The 22,524-nt window shown below is 48.9% G+C and overlaps 1 protein-coding gene across 2 annotated transcripts in view; it reads right to left on the reverse strand.

The window, feature by feature from the left end:
* Nucleotides 1–22,144, reverse strand: part of BCAR3 (BCAR3 adaptor protein, NSP family member) — a 201,155-nt gene extending 179,011 nt beyond the window's left edge. The window contains exon 1 of one of the 2 annotated variants that reach the window (XM_034653930.1): nt 21,929–22,144. In XM_034653930.1, the coding sequence (XP_034509821.1) occupies nt 21,929–21,971 (43 nt within the window). In that variant the 5' untranslated portion in view covers nt 21,972–22,144. The remainder of the gene's footprint in view (nt 1–21,928) is intronic. The other variant, XM_034653929.1, reaches the window with a different exon arrangement.
* Nucleotides 22,145–22,524: the final 380 nt, after the last annotated feature.

The raw sequence follows: 22,524 nt of genomic DNA on the forward strand, positions 1-22,524 counted from the left end.
GACGAACCAAAAAAACAGACTCTTAACTATAGAGAACAAACTGATGGTTACCAGAGAGGAGGTGGGTGGGGAATGAGTGAAATAGGGGATGGGATTAAGAGCACACTTATCTTAATGTGCACGGAGTAATACATGGAACTGTTAAATCACTATACTGTACATCGGAAACTAATAAACACTGTATATTAACTACACAGGAATTTAAAAAAAGAAGACAGGGGCAGCTGGGTGGCTCAGTGGGTTAAGCGTCTGCCTTTGGCTCAGGTCATGATCCCAGGGTCCTGGGATGGAGCCCCACATGGGGCTCCTTGCTCAGCAGGGAGTCTGCTCCTCCCTCTGCCTGCCACTCCCCTTGCTTGTGCTCTCTCTGTCTCTCTCAAATAAATAAGTAAAATCTTTTTTTAAAAAAAAGGCAAAAGAAAAAACATCAAACAAATGCCTAGGCCTTCGCCTATCACTGCTGCCCTTGGTGCTGACTGAGCCAGAATGGAGAGCAAGCACCAGCTTTCGCTCTCTCCAGTGTGCCTGTCCATTCTCCTGTGCTTTCTTCCACTTGCCTGGCCTTTTCCAATCTGTTTGGTGTTCGCCTCTGATGACCTCTCAGCCATTACTAACCTTAATTTCCTGATGACAGTCTCTTAACTCACAATAAACAGCAAGTTAGCTTTCCAAAGAAAAACAAACGTGGAGTTATTTTAATGGTTAGATAACCTGCTGAATATTAGCTTGTGAGTGTGCTGTGTCTACACTGGGGTGTGTGTTTGTGTGTGTGTGTGTGTGTGTGTGTGTGTGTGTGTGTAGCCCGACCAGGTTCTTCATCAGAACAGTTCTATAGGATGTGAAGAAGATAAAAACATGGCCCAATCAATCCCAAGGAAATGTTGATCAATGGAAATAAATTATGTCAGGAACATATCTCTTTGGGGACTAGATATAATGATCTCATAGGATGCTCATTCACAAATATTCATGTGTCTAGAAGCACATTCCTACCCCTAAATGCAAAATTTTGGCACTCAGGGGAGAACCTAAGGTAGCCTAAGGTAACCTAGCAAACTCCTATTGGCATGTTTGGTGCTGATAAAGCTTTGATGATCATTGTGCAAATTGGTTTTCCATATTTTAGGTCATTTCCACAGCCCAAGGTCAGAATGACTGCCCCCAACTGAGTATTGTTAAAAATATGTCATATCACTTTGGGCTTCAGTGGCTCTGGTTCTTTTTTGTTCCAGAGATCCAGACCTCTTTCCACCAGCCAACCTCCCTCTGTTCAGACTTCCTCTACTTTACTCCCCCATGAGAACCCTCCATACAGCCAGGCTGGCCTACTGCTTCCCGCCTGCTGCGTGCCTGTCCCTTGTCTCTGGTGGAGCTTCCCAAGTTCCTCCAATGCCCACTCTTCTCAGAGTGCCCATCTCTCGCCCCTCCTTCAAGGACAATTCAAGTCTCCTCTTACGAAAACCTTCCCTGAAAGGCTGCCACCCTAGGGGTCAGTGTTATGTAGGAAAAGAGTATCCGATTTGGAGTTAGAGTCGCTGGGTTCATGTCCATGAGATGCCCGAGATCAAAGTCACTTATCCTCTCGGAGACTCAATTTCCTCATTCACAAAACAGGGGTTATGATGCTGGCTCAGACTACCTCCAAAGTTGTTGTCAGAAATAAAATAATGGCTATGAAACTGTTTTAACAGTTTCACAAGTGCAGGGCTTTAATGTTATTTCTTCCTTCGCTAATTCCCCTTTTGTCCTTATTGTTTGTGCTGCATATTAAACAGCACTTGATATGCAGATCTGTTTATTCTTCAATAGCATCATGTACCTGGAACGATATTCTTGCTTGATATACTGCTGAATAGGAAGATGGCTTATTCACTGTGGCCAGTGTGTGTCTCAGCCCTCCTGCCAGATTGGGACATACAGGGGTAGGTATGGCATGAATGGCATCATATGCCTCTTTTGTTCCCCACAGCACAACGCTGGGCATAATGAAGGTGTTATGTATCCTTCAACAGAAAAATGACAAAAGTGATGGTGGTAATTTTGTACTCATCGCTTACTTAGGCTTCCAAAGCCACTGGAGAAGAATAGGCTTGGATTTATGTTTGTTCAATGTTCCTTCATGGTTCTCCTTTTTTCTCAGCCTTCCCAATACTTTTTTTTTTTTAATCATGACTAAAGTAACAGAAAACAAAGTAGGTTAATGGAATCTTCAAAGAGGACATGTCAACAATAGAAAATAATAAATTTCTAAGATCAGATTCTTTAGCAGTGACTAGGAAACTCTGTGATACAGGTTGGCCACACTTTAAGAAAATCTAATTTCTGGAAACCCAAATTTATAAGACTGAAATTAGGAAGTACATTTTCACAGGAGTCTTTTACCAGGAAATTCTTCATTCTTATAAAACTCCCAAGTCAATTAAAACAGAAGATGCAAAAATGTTAAATTTTCACTCACCAAATCAGGACCACAAGTATTGAGTAAAGTAAATTGCACCTGCACAAATGGAGTAATTTTATACTCATAAAAATCTCCGTTCTTGGTATTTACTTGCTCAGTGAGTCATTTGCTTAAAGGTGATCTTGATTTTTTGCTTCTCCTGCTTTGGTTAACATGTTTCAGCTTAAAGATATGTAATAAATGGGGTTTGCTTATCTTAAGATGAGGCACCAGAATTGGTCTCAATTGATGGGGCGCCTGGGTGACAGCGGTTAAGCGTCTGCCTTCGGCTCAGGGCGTGATCCCGGCGTTATGGGATCGAGCCCCACACCAGGCTCCTCAGCTATGAGCCTCCTTCTTCCTCTCCCACTCCCCCTGCTTGTGTTCCCTCTCTCGCTGGCTGTCTCTATCTCTGTTGAATAAATAAATAAAAAATCTTTAAAAAAAAAAAGAATTGGTCTCAATTGAAAGAATTTGTACTCCAATTGAGCAAAGATTGTTCTTTCAACTCTCCTTTGATGCTTGGCACTGAAACAAGGAATCTAAAATTAGCTGCTTTCAGAATCCAGGTGTGGGCTAAGTGGAAGCAATTCAGTTTGCCCCAGGAAGTCACAGAAATTGTTGCAATAGCACACAGAGGTCCGGTCAAACTGCTTCCTTCACTAAAGCCAACTTTTCAGGACTTCTCCCTCTGCAAGGAACAGAAAACCACAGCGTAGAGCTGAAAGGGGCCAGAAAGAGCATCTCATATAATACACTTGGTTCTGCAGCTCATGGGAATAAGTGGCCTCCCTGAGCTTGTTCTCTTATCTGCAAAATGGGGTCATAATACTTGTCAGCCCACTTCTTAAAGCTACTGGGCAGATTAAGTGAGTGGGTTGTTCTTTTTTTAAGATTTATTTATTTATATTGAGAGATAGCGAGAACACATGTGCGCGTGCAAGTGGAGGGAGGGGCAAAGGGAGAGAATCTTCAAGCAGATCCCCCTCTGAGCATGAAGCCCAACACAGGGCTCAATCCCACAACCCATGTGATCACGACCTGAGCCGAAACCAAGAGTCAGACATTTAACTGACTGAGCCACCTAAGCACCCCTAAGTGAGTGGGTTTTTTGAACTATAAGCATAAGGCATACTTTATTCTTTTCTACAGCATTTTGGTGGTTTTAAATCATGTCTACACATTCTTTAACACAGCCTCCACCTGGTTCTCCTGGGACACTCACTCTGGGAGAAGCTGGGTGCCATATTACAAGTCCAGCTACCCTGAGACCACCATGCTGGAGGGGAGCCACATGCTGGCTGCCCCAATCTTCAAGTCTGTCCTAGGCCAGGCACCAGACATGAGAGGGAGTGATCCTTCACATGATTCTAGCCTTCAGCCATGACAACACCCCAGATTTCAAACTTTCCCAGTTGATGTCTCAGACATCATGCAATAGGGATGAGCCATCCTTGTTGTGCCCTTTCTGAATTCCTGACCCAGAGAATCCATGAGCGTAATAAAATGGTTGGTTTTGTTTTGCAACGAAAATCTGTGCTATTTGTTACATGGCAGTGGTAAAACGAACAGCCATCCCAGGTACCTATGATCACAGCAACCACAGGAATACCACCAAGCCCACCAAGCACCGTACTGACTCTGTACCGGGTACAATGGCAAGCATGGCCCATGTTTTCTTTCATCCTGACCAGAACTCAGTGAGGAAGTCATGATTTTCCCATCTCACGGCAAGGAAATGGATAATCAGAGTGGCTAATGATTTAGCTAAGTTCCACAGGGACTAGGTGGCAGGGCGAGGCCAGACACTCAGGTCTGGCCTGACTGCAAAGCCCACCCCTGAGCTATGGCTGGGTCCTCCCATGTGGCGGTGACAGCCAGACCACCAAGGCAAACCTTTGGACTTCCACCACAAGGGTCTTCCTCTTATGCCCCTTTTGTTTGGTTCCTCCAGTTTCTCTCTTTTCCCATTTGCCACTTACCATCCCCTTCTTTCAAGAGATGTAATAAAACTTCTTCATCTTTCTGACTTGGTCAACTTTTAAACTGGCCTGGCATCACCAGGGAGGTTTCTAGCATTTTGCTGGCAGCCATTATGCCTACCCCTAATGCTGAAACAGCCACGTAGCATTATCTCAGAAGCCCTGCTTTGCCTTATAGGCCAAGCCCATCAGATCTAGTTTTTTTCTGAGCTGCTGAGAGAAAATAACAATTTACAGTGCAACCCGTTCACACATCCTAATCTCAAAAACATACTGTGTGACCCATTTGCTCTTGGCTGCCAGAACCATTAGCACACTTGTGACAACTTATCTAGAGGGTTCTCCACACACCAGTGCCAGCTCTTCTGGGCCGTCAGCCTCCAAACTGCTCCTACACGTGGGTGTGCAGCTCAGGCTGCTGCCCTGGCAGGCCTTCCCCGGTGAGAAGGGAAAACCCATGCCAGCTTTGGCCCCAATACCCACAGCTGCCTTGAATCTGCAGACCCACCCAAAGGCCCTAGGTGAAAACATTTGTCTTCGAATGCCTTTAGGAACAGCACCCAGAATGTGCCTCTTTGCCATCCACTTACAGATCTACTCTGGCTTTTCACACGTATTCTCTGAACAGTACCCTCCCCAAGCCCAAACCCCAGGTACCTCTCACTGGCAAGAGGCCACCCTCTTTAAAGGCAGATGAGAAAGAAGCTAGGCACTCATTTTTCCACTTACAACGGTCAATCCACAGAGTGTGAGGGAGCTGGCTCATTTGTCCCAGCAGTGAAATCCCCTGTAGAATCCATGGCTGGTGCTCTGACACGTGACTGCAGTGCTCCTAAAAAGGCTATGACTAAGCAGCTAGCACCTCGGCAGGTGGAATGGCCGCAGAGCTCATGTGTGAGGAGCGGGGAGGTTTCTCCTACTCAGGCTCCAGCAGCATCGAGCTTCTAGCGTGTGCTGGGCATCGGCAATACTAAGTGACTTGAGGCAGAAGACGAATTCCTCACTCACAGGTGAAGACGTTAGTTCTCTGTCAACGTCTAGGTACACCAACAGGTGTCCATCAGTTGTGAGACGTGTCACAAGTAATGTGCTATCGATAACAGGAAGTACCAAAGATTGGAACGAAGAGCGGACTTGTGGTTCTATGTGCCATATTGCTGCTTTCACTGGTCCGGACAGGAAAAAAGCCCTGGAAAGGGGCAATGTGGTAAATGCCACACTTGTGTCATCTGTTTGGCGTCTCAAGGGGAAAGGCTGAGAACCGCCCGGAGCCGATGAGGGCAGGGTGTGGGCCGGCTACACGCACAGCCACACCCCACATAAATAGCGAAAGAGCCTCATCTACCCTTTTCCCTAGAGAGGGGACTGCTAGCCATAGATCCAGAAGCTGACAGAGCGGAAGGCATGGTTGTCTTCGAACTCTGGCAAGATTTTGTCCATTTGTGGTTTGTTTAGGAAAAGAATAGTGTACCGGTCGTAGTGGTGGCGATTTGTTCATTACCATGACCGTCACCTCTCTGGTTGCTCTCTCACATTCACCATGTGGTGAACTGCGCTAAGTTAATCTCTTCAGTAATAATAATACTATTTCTTTCTCCAGTGCTTTAAATTCACAGAACATTTTCACGTTCGTTGGCTCTGGTCGGTTCAACCTGAAGATGCTCTGAAGTAGGTCTTATTCCCGTCTACACATGAAGAAATAATTTTGGAGTGGTCTTGCTCCAAGTCCATGGTGGGGAGGGCCAGCTGAGATTCAAATCCAGATCTTCTGTTTCCAAACTGTGTTTCATGTATTTACCTGGGTGGTGTTACACCCAGCCCTGTGCGGGGGAGGCACAAAGGTGAAGCTACATTTTTGGTGAAAGATCTAAAGTGAATAGCAGCTGGTTTCATAATGTTGGATGGGTGTACCACCAGCTCCTGGAGGCTTGTTTCTCCATCATGGTGATACAACAGCCTCTCTTTGCACGGCCTGTGTTCTTGGCTTTCTCTCATGAGGCAGCCCTCCTGCAGAATTTCCTCTGCTTTAGGTACACACACCTCCCCCCCACATACCCGCACACTCACGACCATCCCAGATCTGGTGGGGGGGAGGAGGGACTACTTCCACTTAGAGCTTCAAAAGGCAGTTCAAACCACAGGTCTGAGAGCCTGAGAGCCTACACATCTTACTTCCCAGTACTGGAAGACCAGACACCTACCAGCTGACACAGTCCCCTACTACTGGATGGTGGTGGGGACGGGGGCATTTGGGCTCTTTTGCATATGGACTTAAGGGTACTTTACTATGACGTAAATCACAGGAGATTTTGCAGAGAAGGAATAAAAAATTCTCCCACAGCTTTGCCCCTTCCTCCCAACACACACATACACACACACGTACGCCCCTATTCTAGACCAGGCATTGGCTCTGCGACCAAGATGTTCCATCCAGGGAGTCACCTTTGGCAGGGGAGAATGTGGTGCCCGTACCGTGACATGGGCACCGCTCATCATGTGCCATTTAAAGCCAAGGACTTTTCACCCCTCAGTAAAAGTGTTTCCCAATCAAAGTGCTTATTGAACTTCAAACTGAATGGCCATTTAAAGGCTGATTGCAGCACTCCCACAGTCAAAGAAATGAAACTTTTGGCTTTGTTAGTGCTGAGTCTTGGCTCAAGGTTTGAAGGCTGGATGGAATTTTGCCCTGTACTTGCAAACATTTGGAGAACTGCTCAGTCAGCCTTCCGGGAAAAAACACACCCTTGTCCTACTGTATGCCTTCAGCTTGGGTCTTGTCAACACAGGGATCATTGAGAGCCCAGCTCCAAAGCTCAACCTTCCTTTTTTCTCTGAACACGAAGGGCAAGATGCAGCGTAATCAGAAAACAAATGATGGAATTACAGTTATCAGTTATCGGTGGGAGTGCCTTCCATGTTTGCCCCGCTTCGTCTTTCTGGAAGCCCTGCATACTATCACTGGACCACACAACACATCTCAGAAGCAAAGCTGAGCCAGACTTTTATCACCACGATGTGGATGAAGAGTAAGAAATTTATAAATATATAAAGACATACGGAGTGAAAGTGTGTATGTGTGTACGTGCATGCAAGGGCACGCATGCCTTCCAGAAAGGAGGAAATATTTAATCATGTACAACTCACCAAGATGATATCTGATGACAGGGGCTTTTGTATCATTTTAATTTTTTGTTACATACTCCATATCAGGGTTATCTGGAGTCACATTGATTCCAGGGCTCAGACCAAACAGCGCGGGAATCCCCACAGGCGGGAGCCAGCCTGCAGCTGAAGTTCACTGCCCTTGACAAGTAAGAGAGAGGAGAATATGTCCCGGTCACACGAGCTGTGTGGCCCTCTATCTAGAGCCTCTGATAACTTGAGTAGGTGCTGGAGAACTGTCAACGGCACAGACAAAATGCACAGAATTAACCATCAGAATTTTACAGCTACGTGTAACAACAAAGGACCAAATGAAGGTGCTTTTTAACTGCATGCAGTGTTCCAGAAGAGGTTTTTTCCCATCCTGTGTGTTAGTGTCCTTACTAGCATGAGTTTCCCCTCTTCTAGAAAATAATGTCTGGCCCAGGTCATCCAAGGGTTATTCTGGGAGGACTCACTCCTAAATATCTTCCCTCTATTCTATCTCTGCAACACCAATCCTCCAACTAGTACAGAGCTTTCCTTCCCTACATTCTAGAAACCAGCCCCCCTGGCTAATCTGGAGACCCTATCATCTACTTTATATTATACAGGTTATTGTAAACTTTGCATTTCCTTTTCCTACTGCCTGGGAGCTCTCAGGTTTGGTGAAAAAGCTGATGAAGCAGATTAGTATCATATGCTTATTTTCCAACTTCAACTGAAATTATAAAATATATATTTTAACATACATTTTATTTTTAAACAAAAACATTAATAGAAATCGAAGGGGGCTAAGTTGGTTCCTAAGAGGTAATATATCATTTGGACAGAAGTATGTCTGTGTCTATTGTCCCCCCTTCATAAAGCACACTCCAGGGAATGCCCAGGTACAGCCTCTGGAAAGGACTGGAATGATTTTTGGCATGAACAGCACTCAGAGAGTCCCGTGGCATTTACAACTCCTCCCCTGCGTTCCCGTGGCTGCTGTGCCAGGCTGCGTGTAAAAGTTAGCCTCAAACGTAGGGGTGCCTGGCCTTAGAAAATTTGTACTCTAGGCTTCTAGGGTCGCCTGGCACGGGAGAGGGAGAGATACTGAGCTGTACAGGCCTCTCTGGGGTCAGGGAGGAAGTGAGGCGTATGCGGTGACCAGCTATGGTTTCAGCGCAGGCCCCAGGTCAGAAAGTCAGTATGGTCAGGGGAGTGAGGGAAGAGGGCTCAGGAATAGGATGGTCAGTGTCTAGGTGTAACAGAGGCCTCAGCTGATCCCACAGGGAGCTCTGAAGCTGGGTTGGCCCTTCAGAGAGGTCCTGAATGGAGGCAAAAGACCTAGAGCCCGGAGCCTCGGCATCACCCAGTCACTGGATACACCTATCCCTGGGCTGGGGGTATAACCTTGGACGAGGCAGGGACCCAGCTGCACTCCCCTCAGTGGACAACACTCCTGGCGGCCAGGAGAATCAGTGCCTCTGTTCTGAAGAGAAATCTGGGCAGCACATTTCTGCCAGGGACCAGGGAAAGAAGAGAATGAAGCTGTGGCCTCGTTACCACTGTTTCAGGTCAACCCCTTGGCCTGACCTGTCAGTAGGTGAGGCTAGGGGAGGAGAGAAGGAGAGTTTCCAGGCAGCGCCACCAGTGGTTGGAAAAGAATAAGTATCAGCTGGGTGCCGCTGGGCGGACCTGGACTGCAGCTGATGAACTGGCTGCCGTCTTGGGGAGGGAGCCCAGATGACCTGCCTGAAGCTCAAGTGGAGAGGCCAACACAGCCAGATGATTCACCTGAGAAAAGTCCCTAATTGGGAGCTAGTTCTAGGATGGTCTAAATCTACACCACTTAGGGCTCCTGGGTGGCTTAGTCAGTTAAGCATCTGACTCTTGGTTTGGCTCAGGTCCTGATCTCAGGGTTGTGGGATTGAGCCCCGATTGGGGTCCGTGCTCAGGGTGGAGTCTGCCTGGGATTCTCTCTCCCTTTCCCTCTGCTCCTACCCTTGCTCTCTTTCTCTCTTAAATAAAGAAATAAATCATCAATCGACCAATCGATCATCAATCAAGCAATCAATCTATACCGCTTCCCTAGATTCCCAAAAGTTATTGTACCCAACTCTGCTTTAAGCTTCCTGGTGTATGTCACTTTTAAAGCATGACTGACTCACGGGGACCCCAGGAGGAGAATATCTGAAAAATGTCTTGAGAAATACTGACCAAAGCTAGGCACAATGTCTGCCTTTTATTTTTTTTTAAGATGTATTTATTTATTTCAGAGAGGGAGAGATAGAGAGCACATGAGCAGGGGGAGGAGCAGAGGGAGACAGAATCTCAAGCAGATTCCCTACTGAGCACAGAGCCCAAAGGGGGCTCGATCCCATGACCCTGAGATCATGACCTGAACTAAAACCAAGAGTCAGACGCTCAAATGACTGAGCCAGCCAGGCATCCCTCTGCCTAACTTTTTATCTTTCTTATACGTATTTATCTTCTTCCTCCAAATAAGTTGAATTCACCAAGTCACTCAGTCTGGTCCAGTTGGCTCCCCACTCTCTGTTCACCCACTTGGCACCATTGTCGCATCTTTATTTTTCCATCTCATTTGGCAGGAGGGACAGTGGATGGTGGCTGAGGAGAGGCTGTGTGAGAACAGAATGGGAGAAAAGTCCCACACTTTGCCACTGCCAACTGGTCTCCTGGCCATTAGGAGAGTGGTTGGTTGGGGCAGGTGCACTGTGGAAGGTTCCAGGCCTGCACGCCCCAGCCAAGAGCTCACTCCATTATCTGTCCCCTATGCGACTATGCAGATATAACAGCAGCTTGTTGTTATCCCCCAAACTAATCTCACAGAGGACAGGCTGATGCAACGTGAAGCCTGTGACACAGTTAGCCAGCTCCTGGCAACAGTGTTCAAAGTGTGGCAAGGGTGAAATATTGCCCCACTGGTTGAAAGAGCCTTTGCCACCAACAAAGAGCTATTGTGACAACAGGAAGGCTCCAAAAGCCAGGTGCAGTGTAGACAGGAAAGAGCTCTCTCCCCCTCGTGAAAGACCGAAAAGTTTAACCCTCCAGGGTTTGGCTAGTTCCTAAGCCCCAAGGCATGTGGGCACCCAGGAGGGGCGAGCGGCTCTCGGCTGGGAGGCTGCATGCTGGGCAGGTCAGGAGCGGCACCTGGGCCTGTCAGCGAGTAGCTTCGGCAGGTTCTGGAGGCACAGAGCGCCGCAGGAACCTCACGGGTCAGTTCGGTTTTCTCAAGACTACTGCTTTTCCTTCAGTTTTCATTCCAGCTGCATCGACTAAACATTTAAAAAATCCAATGATAAATGTTTATTGAAAACCTATGAATGTCAACAGTCTCTCAAAACCCCTGGTTCTCTTCTCACACGGCTTCTACACATCGGGTCCTCCTCCCTCTTCTCTGCCGAGATACCCTTCAGGACCCAGCCTGACAGCCACCCCTTTCTTCAACGCTTTCCTGATCACCCCTGCTGGCTGCAACTTCTCTTCCTCTCTCTTCACCTCCTGCATCGTGTTTCCAGCCCTCTCCATCCCACCTGTGCGGCCCCAAACCTCTTCTCTTCCCTCTACCTTTTCAGGCTCCCACCACCTCTGGTCTAATTACTGCTTCTTTCCTGTTCTTCCTGCCTTTTGTCTTGCCCCTTTCAGTCTGTTCTCCACACTGAAGTATTTGTTCCAAAAGACAGATATGATCATGTCAGCTACTGGTCTGAATGTTCCCGTAATAGCTAACACTTACTGAATGCTCACTGCATGCCAAGCTCTGTTCTAAGTGCTCCACCTGGAGAACTTGTGTAAAGCTCACAGTAACGCTATGAAGCAGGCATTATTTCTCCCATTTCATAGATGAGGAAACCAAAGCCCAGAGAGGTTAAGTAAACTGCCAAAGATCACACAGCTAGTAAGTGGAGGAGCTAGCATGTGAATCCAGGCAAACAGGGTTACAAACACCACCCCCTCAAGCAATGCACCATAATTATATCTCTTCTCAATGGCTCTCTCCCGCTCTCCAGATACAGTGTAAACTCCCTAGTGCTGCAGGCCCCTCATTTTAAACTCCTCCCTTTCCACTTGCCGACAGGCACCCTTTACTTCCCTAGCCCCCAGTGGTGTGCTGCTAAAGGTTTAACAACTGCATCTCTGCAAAATAAAGCCCTGATTTCTAACATTTGCCAGTCAGTCTCTGTGGTGTCAGTCCTCCCACCACGGCCCATTTCAGGATGTGACTATGGCATCCCTGAATGTGGAGTTGGGGAGAGATGGGCACAACCAGCTGGCAGGAATAGCCCGGGACTCAGGCCCACCACACACTCCACCCGTCTCTAATGCCCACCATGACTCCACCCACCAAGGACAGTCCCTTGGACTACACATCACCCATCCACTGGATCACTGACCCATGGTTCACATGTGGATCTGCAAAGTTCCACTGAAAGTCCACATTCATTGCCTCCTGCTCCCTACCCACCGCTGGCAGTCTGCAGGCAGGGCTGAGAACATCGAGAGGCCATGAAGGCTTCTGACCATGCCTCAGCCAGGCACCTGTCCCCTGCATCGCTCCCACAGCTCTTGCACTCCACCCAGAACACCCCACCCACAGGAGTTACCTCTTCAGCCCTCAGACATAGGCCCAAGCCCCAGAGCATCACTCCCACCCTAACTGTGCCTTGTCCACAGAAGTCCTGGCCTCTTACTTATGGACAGCTGCCCGGGGCTCATCCTTAGCTTTCTTCTCAATCCACCCACACCTCCAGGCTCCCACACACCTCCAGGCTCCCATGCCTTCCTGTTTCATGATGTGATGATTCTCAAGTATGGATGCCATTGGCCCTCCACTCAGACATCCCCCAGGCGTCTCCCACTCAGCACCTTTCAGGCCTCACCCATCCTCTTTATCCACAGACCCAGTCTTTCTTCCACAGTCCCAACCTCTGGGACTCCACCCCACAGCCTTCGGGGGAGGTGTCCTTCCAGCTGTGGCATACCTGTGTGTTTGCATCTCCTGTCTCACAGGCACTCACCCGTAAGCCAGGCAGCTCCGGGCTGTTCCCGCTCAGAGGCTGGACAATCTCCCTAACGTCAGGCATGAGCTAGAACGGACACCCCAGGAGCTAGTCCTCGGGGAAGGGGTCACTGCTGCCTCCTCCCAGCTCCTAATTAGAGACCAGGTCATTTGACCCAAGGCCAAGTACTTGCTTTCCCTTCGTGTGTCCCTGGTACAAAGTGCAATCATCTACTTCCGCTGGATGTGGCTTGGGGGTGACATTTTCTTGTTAATTAAATACTTAATATGATATTACTACATAAATCATATATACCATATAAGAATGCCAGCTTTTACAGGTTCACGAATGAAAGTTAATGCTTCCGTGAGACCACAGCCATCTTTCCCGTTCTCAGTCATTCTGAATCTTGTGGTTCCTGGCGCCAGCTCCGTAATCACCAGGCGGCATCGTTAAATGCAGCACTGGGTCAGAAATCTGTGGGGCAGCAGGTCAAACACACAGAAAGTTTACACAGAGGAGGCTCCGGCTCCACAGTTGAGCCATCAAACTGCACAGGTGACTCCTCCGGACCGACACAGAACCCTGTGGAACCATGTGGGGCAGTGACTTAAAAGCACTTCAGAGAAGTGAAAAGTTGGGACAGACGGATTAGGTGGCACTAGGCGTGCGAGCGTGTGTGTGTGTGTGTGTGTGCGTGCGTGCGTGTGTGTGTGTGTGTGTGTGTGTGTGGGGCTGACTGCCCTGGGCAGTCTCAGAGATGGTCCCGATAATCACTGGGCTGCCAGCTGCCCTTCCAGCCACACCCGGAGGTGAGTGTGCCAGGAAGTGGGCGGCCCCAACTCTCTAAAGGTTTACCTGTGCGGAAGAACCCTCTCTCTGACTGTAGGAATGTTGGCCACTCCTGCGGCCTGGTCCGCTGACCTCCGCCCAGAGGAAGCCCTGGCTTCAGCGCACACACGCCTGGGCAGCCCGGCACATCTGCCTTCGCACACTTCCCTCCCAGCTCCCCTCCTTCTTGAGCCCTCTTCAGGTTATTTAGGTAACCACAGGGTCTCCTCCATTTGGATGGTGTCAGCTGGAATCCTGTCATGATGAACCAATTGTGCTGGATCTTTCATGTCTATCTGTTGGAGGTTTCCAGGGAATTTTTCTAGTGCTTATCTGATTAACTAGGGGCCAATTCACTAAGCTCCTAAGTAATGGAATCTGCTTTAAGCTTTAAGACACTGAAACAAAGACGCTTAGACAAAGATGGCGGAGATAAAAATTCATAGTACTACAAAGGCTATGTTGTAGAGATAGAGAAAGAGAAAGACCTCAGGACAGAATTCATAGAGCCACGGGGTGGGGGGGGCAGGTAGCTGAATCCTAAATGGCAAATGGGTGACAGATTGAAAGGCCTCCTTTTCTATTTAACTAGCCAGCATGTCATTGTTTTTAAGGCGGTTGAATAATTCCAAGATTATCCAGATACATCAAGAACTAAGATCTACAAGAAACCAAGCACTCAGGGTGAAAACTGGGCAGAAGGAGGACGAGGTTGGGAGAAAGAATTTCTGTGTATAAGAGTTGCTACTTTGGGGGATTTGAACCATGTGTGCGCATTACTCCTTTAAGAAATTAGATGAAAAAAACCTATAGAAACTTTGATTTACTCTATTTTGAAAAAAATACATAACATCCAATGCAACATTTCAATTAGGCAGATCTTCTGAAATTAGAGGTTACAAAAGTACCTATTTCTAGGTGTGGAAAACACTTTCTGTCAAGGAGTCCTGAGCCCTTTTGCGCTCTGCCTTAGTCTGGGGGCAGGGACGTTGCGGGGCTCAGGCCTTTGCTGAGATGTTCTCAGTGACCATCATCCTGCTGGGTGGGATTAGGTGGTGAGCAAGCAGCTTCCTGCAAGGCCGTAATATCAGAGTCAGTGGCCGGGGCAGTGATTAATGACCTTATTTGCAGAGAGAAACCCTCGGGGAGAAGCCACGTGCCAAGGAGAGAGGCTGGCAAGGCCTTACCCAACAGACTGAGAGGGAGGCAGGAGGGATGTGGACGGCCGCCAAAAAAACAGGCATGCAGATAGAAGGCAACCCGTAGTGGAATCCATGCCAAAGGATGAGATAAGCGAGGAAAGGAAATTGCTCCCTGGTGGGTTTCAGCTGAGAAGTGTGATGTACAAAGCTAACATAGTCCACAGGGGCACATCAGACAGGCGCTGGCCACTTCAAGCCGAGCTGGACAAGTATCTATGGGAGAATGCCAGGAAAAACATCATCACCCTCCCCCGCTTTATTTAAAAAGGGAGATGTGCCGAACTTCGGTAAAGTGGAAAAGGTAAACTGGGACCAAAAGTGTGATCTGGTCACCCCAAGGAAGAATGCATAGACAAAGTAAGAGGGGACTGTGTTTAAATTAAAAAGCCAGCAGCTATGAGGGATCTGTTTTCAGCCATGTCCCACCCGGGGGCCTCTGTGGGGATGTACAGATAGGGCAGTCTCAGGAGGAGGAAAGCTGGAAAGGCTCTTCGGGGCCTCTCCTTTCATGGGGATAAGGTATCTGGCAGCCTCCAGGATGGGGCCCTTTATGGAAGAGATGCAGGTTCTCCTCGAGCCATAAAATCTCTCCTCTGGTTCCCAGGGGGGCTACAGTAGGTCACCCATGAGAAGTGAACAACCACAGATGAAAACCATCTCTTTTAGCTCAAAGGCCATCCTCTCCTGCCCGTTCATGGCCAGCAGGCTGCAAGGCGTGAGATCCGAGAGTTACCACAGGTCCCCAAGGGTTTGAGCACTGGCTCAGAAAGGCCCTGGAGTGTCCCGGGCTCTGTGGGGTAAGGTCAGCACACACACTTCCAAGACAAGCAAAAAGAGCTGGCTCTATAATTTCCTAACTCCAGGGGAGGAGACAGAGGAAAGTAGACCATATAACTTCCCGAAAAGCACAGCTGGCAAGCTCACCCACACTGTGAGGTTACAACTCCCTAAACTAATTAAAAGGCAGAGCATGAGAATGTCTGGATCGCTGCATAAGCATCTCTTGGGGAAAATATGTTTATGGTATTGCATACCCAGGGCTCCCTCTGCACTTCTAGGAGCCAAGTCGGACACAGGTGATTATGGCTTCAAACTAAACATACGCGCAGGAATAATGTGAATGTGTAGGTATGTGTGTGAGAGAAAGAGATAGAAAGAGAGAGGTGGGGAGAGCGAGAGTGGGAGATGGGGATAAGAACTCAGGCAGAGAGAACTGCACTGTGCTGGGCAATAGCCAAGGCAAGCTACCATCTTCCCTCTGATCCTCCTCAAGGACACAATAGGCAAAGGGCTCACATTACACCTCAAAGGAATTGATGTGGCCATTAGGGAAAAAACAAACCAGCAAACACACACACACAACAACAACAAAAAAAAAACCAGAAAAAATTTAAGACCAAAAACCCTACAACCTATAAGGAGGTGTTTTAGCATTTCAGTCTCTGGGAGGTGGTGTTTTTCTTTCTTTCTTTCTAAGTGTAAACAATTATTGTTTGAGTTTAACCCTGCTAGGAGCCAGCATGGGTCAAATCAACAGTAAGAGTTTCTTCTGCTTTGTGGGGCACCTGGGTAGCTCAGTCATTAAGCGTCTGCCTTCGGCCCAGGGCGTGATCCCAGGGTCCTGGGATCGAGCCCTGCATCGGGCTCCTCTGCTGGGAGCCTGCTTCTTCCTCTCCCACTCCCCCTGCTTGTGTTCCCTCTCTGGCTGGCTGTCTCTCTCTGTCAAATAAATAAATAAAAAATCTTAAAAAAAAAAAAAAGGAGTGTCTTCTGCTTTGTGAATTATGAAAAGGAAAATTCTAATTCTTTCTTCATAATCACACTCTCTCGGGGTTGGAGAAATCTGGTGCAGGAGGGCTGAAGCAATTCCACATCTGTGGATTGAGGGTTCCTGTCAGCAGAGTCCCTTTGGAAGCCCTGCCCACCTCGAGGGCCACCAGGAGTTATTTGATGAGGGTGAGGGTGTTGGGAATGCAGCTGAGCTGCAGGATGTCAGATAAAACTCCAGCACCAAGAAAGAGGCTTCCAAAGGGACTCTGCTGACAGGAACCCTCAATCCACAGATGTGGAATTGCTTCAGCCCTCCTGCACCAGCATGCCTCCCTTCTCCTCCCTGGGGAGGGCCCTGGGGGAGGCAGGACTTCATCCTGAGACAGTGATGAATTCCACTATCCGGGCTTAGAAGAAAGGAAGGACAAAGGCTTTTAAGCAAGATGGGGGGGGGAGTGTTAACTGTCCCTTGGCCCTGGCTCCATTGGGAACCGATCCCAAGTCCTTGACAAAGAAGATTCTGAGTTGAAACAGCAAAAACCCCTTGAGGCATCGAAGAGAAGAGCTGTGACCTTGGGCACAGGTAGGGACTCCAAAAAAGGAGGTGTGGCTTCAGGAATGGCAGAGGCCATGGTGGCTGGCACAGGCCACCCCGAGGTGGAGTCGCGTGGGGCCCTGACTCCAGCTTCAGGAAAACTTGGGTAGTGGCTAAAAACTGTGTGAGGCTCCTGGACTCTAACAGGCCAAAGCTGGGCTGTGCCCTCAGTGGTCTTGGAATTCCGGTGACTTTCTGAGGAGGAAGATCAGAATCAAATCTTTTTTTTTTTTGCCACTTTGTTGCTCCTTTCTGACTGTGTCCCTCGGCCAGACGTCAGGTGGTCAGGTGTTACACACACGGGATGATGGTGTGTTTTCTAGTAACATCCCTGTAAGCACATCAGAGGGTAGGAACTTGGAGAACAAGAGACTGTCTTCAGCAAAAGAAACCTGTCTTCAGAGGAAAAGAAACTACTGATTCAAAAGCTTATCATCGATGTATCCAACTTCCACTTGGTGGGAAGACTATCCATAAGCAGGGAATTGCTGGGGAGGGAGAGGGAGGACAGAAGGCTGTGGGTGCAACCCCCACCCTGCTCCGCCCTGCCCTCCGTCTTCTAGAGAAATTACAAGTTGTTTCAGGACCACCGAAGGCAGGATGTCCGTGCCGTCTGGGTGCACACACCCCCATTTGGTTGTTCTGCGCCAATCGTTGTCGTCTCCCGCCCCTTCCACCCAGGCCCAGCTCTGAGTGGAAGCTCTGAGGAACTTCTGAGCTGTTCAGAGAACAGCTGGGGGTGCCCGCACTACCCCTTTAGCCCTGGACTCTGTGTTCCCAAGTCCTGCCCTCACCCAGTACGAACAACACCAGGCAGTGTTTATTGAGTACTTCATATACCCGTGTACTTTTCCATCTTATCCTCACAAGGTTAATTCTGCTTTTATGTCCACTTTATAGATGAGGAAACCGAGTCAGTCACAGAAAGAGGAAGTGAGTTCTCTGAGGTCACACAGTCTAGTCCCAGGGCCACACCACACCCCCCCGCCCCCGGCCACTGTGTCGTAGTTGCAGTCTTGCACTTTAGGTGGGGACTGAAGGCAAAATGGTGAGAAACACGAAACATCCCCAGTCCCCTGGGAAAGCCATCTGCTTTAACAGCTGGAACCCAAGAGTTCAGCTTCTTATTATTACCCGCAAAAACTGGGACAGATTATGGGACTTCTGTGGCTCCCTATTTCTTTCCCTGAGGGAACAGTTGAGTGGACCAGTCATTGTGGGTGGATTTAGAATAGGTAGAATGCCCTGAAGCTGCTAAGGAAGAGAAATTAGAAATTAGAATGATCGCTCAGTTTTCTAGATTGTGCAGTATTGTGGCCTGGTGAGATTATCACAGACTTTCAGAGCTATCGGGACCTGCACATCTTCGAATCCAGGCACCGAAGGACCTTCTGTACAATCAGGATGAGCGTCCCACCCCACACAACAATCCCTCTAACCATGCTCTGGGATGGTGCTGGGGCTCTTCTTGGCCAGGGAACTCTCTAGGCCACCAGGAAAGCTGTCTCTTCTCTGTAAAGGCATCAAAACGGAACATGCCATAGTGTTCTCCAAAGCTGCTTCGTGGATTGCACTGTGTCCGTGTCCCTCCCACCAGAGGCTAACTCTCCCCTCTGGACAGGCTAGAATAAACCATGTCCCACTTGCCCATGGCAGCCCTTGACAGAGTGGTGAGTTATCACGCCACCCCTGACGCTCTCTTCTCCCGGCAGTCAACCTTATTTCCACAGCCTTCACCGTCCTTGTTCCTCTTCTCTGAATGCACTTGTTCCCCTCGCCTTCCACAGGTTCTACAAATATCTACTGAGTGCCTCCCCAAAAAATGGTACATGTTGAGCGTGCACAGGCAAAGCACAATCCCTGTCCTGAGGGGCTGTCTTGGAATGGGAGGGTGGAGGGAGTGCCTCGGGCGGTTGCTCTATGGTGTGGGAAGTGCTGTGATAGGGGCAGCATGGATGGGGGTGGGGAACTCTGAAAGCTCGGAGGATGGAGAAGCTGACAGGTGGCAGGGCACATACTTGTGTGGGAGCATGCACATGCCGTATGTGTATGTGTATGTGTGTGTGTGTGTGTGTGTGTGTGTGTGTGTGTGTGTGTGTGTGAGAGAGAGAGAGAGAGAGAGAGAGAGAAACTGCATTCTAGAGGAAAGAGAAAGCCTAGGTCCGGAAACAGCCGGTGGTTTGGAACTACTAGAGTCCAGGCTGTGGAGGACCAGAGGTAGGTTTGAGAGGTCAGCACAACAGGGACCAGATCATGAAGGATGGTGCACGAGACTGTTCTGAGGGCATTAGGGAGCTCTTAAAGGCTGGTTAAGCAGGACAGTGACACAATCAACCTTAGATTTTAAGAATAATCACTCTGTTTGCAGGTTGGAGAGAAGCCTGGAGGCAGACTTGACTGGAGGCAGGAGATGCCATAGCCCTTTCATGCAGAGCACAGCAGGACTCTAATCTCCCTTATAGCGAAAGCTGAGCTTCTGTCAGTGGGCCTGTGATGATAAGCTAACCAGCCTCCCCAGCTCACCTTTGTTTTATCTCCACAGGCATCTGAACCTTTTCTACAGGAACAGCAACGCCAGCTCTCTCCCAGCATCTATCTGTACGACCAATCAATCGACCAATCGTTTCAAATTTAATCTTGGCAACTTCGGTTCCTTCTTTCAGGCTATTAAAAGCTGTGTGCATCTCGATTCGACCCCTTCATTTTCACCGAAGGGGAGTTACTGAAGGATTTGCCAAAGGACACGCAGTTAATCTGGTAGAAGCAACACCAGAAATGTGAACCCAGGTTTTCTGACTCCTACGCCAGGCAGCCTACTACTCTGCATCTCCAGGAAATTGATCTGTTTAGAGGAACAGGAATCAAGATGGACTAGAAGCAGCTTACTCAGAAGAACAGGTCTCAGTTTACAGACCCCCAAAGGCAGGAAGGGAGGACCCCGTATCCCTTTCTAGTATTTCCTCCTGTTGACTGAAAGGATCCCTGAGCTTGAATCTAGGATCAACAGGGATGGTGTTGCATGTCCTCAGGCCGCTGAAGGTCACAGTTGTTCAAAGCCAATCACTGAGGCACTTGACAATGTCAGAAGGCTGAGAGAATTTCATAGGGTGAAAAAAAATCTTACATGCGAATGAATGCTTAACAAAAGCTCCTCTATGGAACTGAGCTAGTTCAGGACGTGAAAGGTGTTCAGAGAGACTGGACAGGTGATGGGAAATGGGACACCCATGGGGATGGGGACGGGGGGAGGGGGAGAGCCTGCACACAGAAAGCTTCTCTGGATGAATGCCCAGAGAATCCGGGTCCTGTGCAGTTGGGATCTAATCCACTTCTGTCTCTGGGCAGAATGCCTTCAGTGACCGGTTTCCCCCGGGCCCTGCTCACTAGTCTCTGACCCTCAGTGCCAGGGATGAGCAGTGGACCATATGCAGCGCCCGGCGCCCAGATTGACCAGCGTATCCTAGGTCGGTCCATCCCCCACCACGCACACCCTTCATGAGCTCTTTTCCTCTTTTCTCGTCTTTCTTTGATGTCAATGCTTTCTTTCTTTCCTTCTTTCTTTTTAAAACACAACAGACTTCTACTTCCAACCAGATCATCCCGCATCTCCTGTGGTGAACTCCTAGGAACCCCACCCCTTCCCAAGGCCCAACCCTTTCCGCATAGTCTTCCCCTCATTCCCCACTTGAATCCCAACCTCAAGTTCCACAACGGCAAGGCTTTTTCGGTTCTTAAGCCAAATGCTATTATGGCAACATCAAACCTGTCAGTCGAGCAAGAATTTTATTGATCCCCTCAAAAAAAGCATACGCTTGGGGCACCTGGGTGGCACAGCGGTTAAGCGTCTGCCTTCGGCTCAGGGCATGATCCCAGACTCCTGGGATCAAGCCCCACATCAGGCTTCTCCGCTATGAGCCTGCTTCTTCCTCTCCCACTCGCCCTGCTTGTGTTCCCTCTCTCACTGGCTATCTCTATCTCTGTCAAATAAATAAATAAAATCTTAAAAAAAAAAAAAAGCATATGCTTGTTCCTCTAACAATACCTGTTGATTGACCCAATTTCATAAAGGGCGCTGAAAGCAATGAGGAGCAATTCCAAAATATACTCTTCAGGTGGAGGCGATGTAAACAAACCTTTATCTACTTGACCTACTTTTCAAATACCGGGCACCATAAGCATTCTTAGGAGAAGCAGATCAAGTCCTGTGCATTTTGCTCTGAGCCCCCAAGCTGGAAGAGCCCCACACAGCCTGCACCGAATCCTTGACCTCTCTAAATCCTTTCGCTGTGGTCTAACAAAACTCTCCTCTGTGAAGCGGTGGCCTCAACTTATCCAGCTCCAGAGATTGGGTGGCAAGGGCCTCACTAAAACCATCGACTGGAGAACACTTTTCTCAAGAGCATTTTCTATAGCTTGCTGTCTGGTTTCTCGCACATCGTCCGTGACACCCGAAAAGCTTTGTTGAAGTGAGATGTATTTGTCTGTACTCAAATGGCTTCTCTTACTTGCCAGCGAAGTCTGATTTCTGGCAAGAGATGCCCACATGAAGTCCCACACGGGGAGAGAAGAAAAGCCTCCCTGACACAGAGACTTCCAGAGGATTAAATACAAACCACATGGGAAGGAAGGAAGGAAGGAAAGAAGGAAGGAAGAAAGGGAGGGAGGAAAGAAGGAAGGGAGGAAGGAAGAAAGGGAGGGAGGAAAGAAGGAAGGAAGGAAGGGAGGGAGGGAGGAAGAGAGAGAGGGAGGGAGGGAGGGAGGGAAGCTTAGTCTGCTTACACACTCAGCACACCGCCTTTCAGAGACATGCCTGGCACCGAGCGGCTCTTGACCATCAGCCGTCCATTATCATTCTGGCCCCCTAACTTGCAACAGATCACCAGCCTAACCGGTGCTGCATCCGGGCAAATCTGAGTTAACACGCCTCAGCCCCGGGCTCGGGTAAACGCCACGGAACTCACCTGAGGACGGACGCCGACGCGTTGCCCCTCCCAGCCTGGCCATCACACGTGAGGGGCGACCTCCGAGGGGCGTCCGCCTCCCTCCGGCCGGCAGCCACGGGCTTTGGCGCAGAGCCACCTCAGGAGGCACGCAGGCTCCCTCCTGCCTCGCTCCTGGCCGCCCAGCAGCTGGAGAACCGCAGGTGAGGCGGTCAGTCCGGAGGTTTGCTTCATCCACAGGCCGCTTCCTGCCCTGAGCCGGAAGAACGAAGGAGGCTTGTGGTTTTTGTTTTTTTTAGGAAATACAGATTTTCAACAGAATTCCTTTTCTATGTGTGTACAAGAAGGTGCATCGCATTGCTATCTGTAAGAGGAAATAACTGAGGAACACTGCTTGCCAAATGGTGACTGCTCTCCGTTCTGGTCCAGTAGGCCCGGCCCACTCCTATCCGCCGGGCAAGCTCCCAGGCCTCCAGCGGGTGCCCAGCCTGCGCTGGTCCCAAACCCCAGTCATACTATGTTTCTCCTGTACGTATATACGTACCTATGATAAAGACTAATTTATAAATTAGGCCCACTAAGAAATTAATAAAATAGAACAATTATAACAATGTACT

This window comes from Ailuropoda melanoleuca, chromosome 2, assembly GCF_002007445.2.
Source record: "Ailuropoda melanoleuca isolate Jingjing chromosome 2, ASM200744v2, whole genome shotgun sequence".
NCBI lineage: Eukaryota > Metazoa > Chordata > Mammalia > Carnivora > Ursidae > Ailuropoda > Ailuropoda melanoleuca.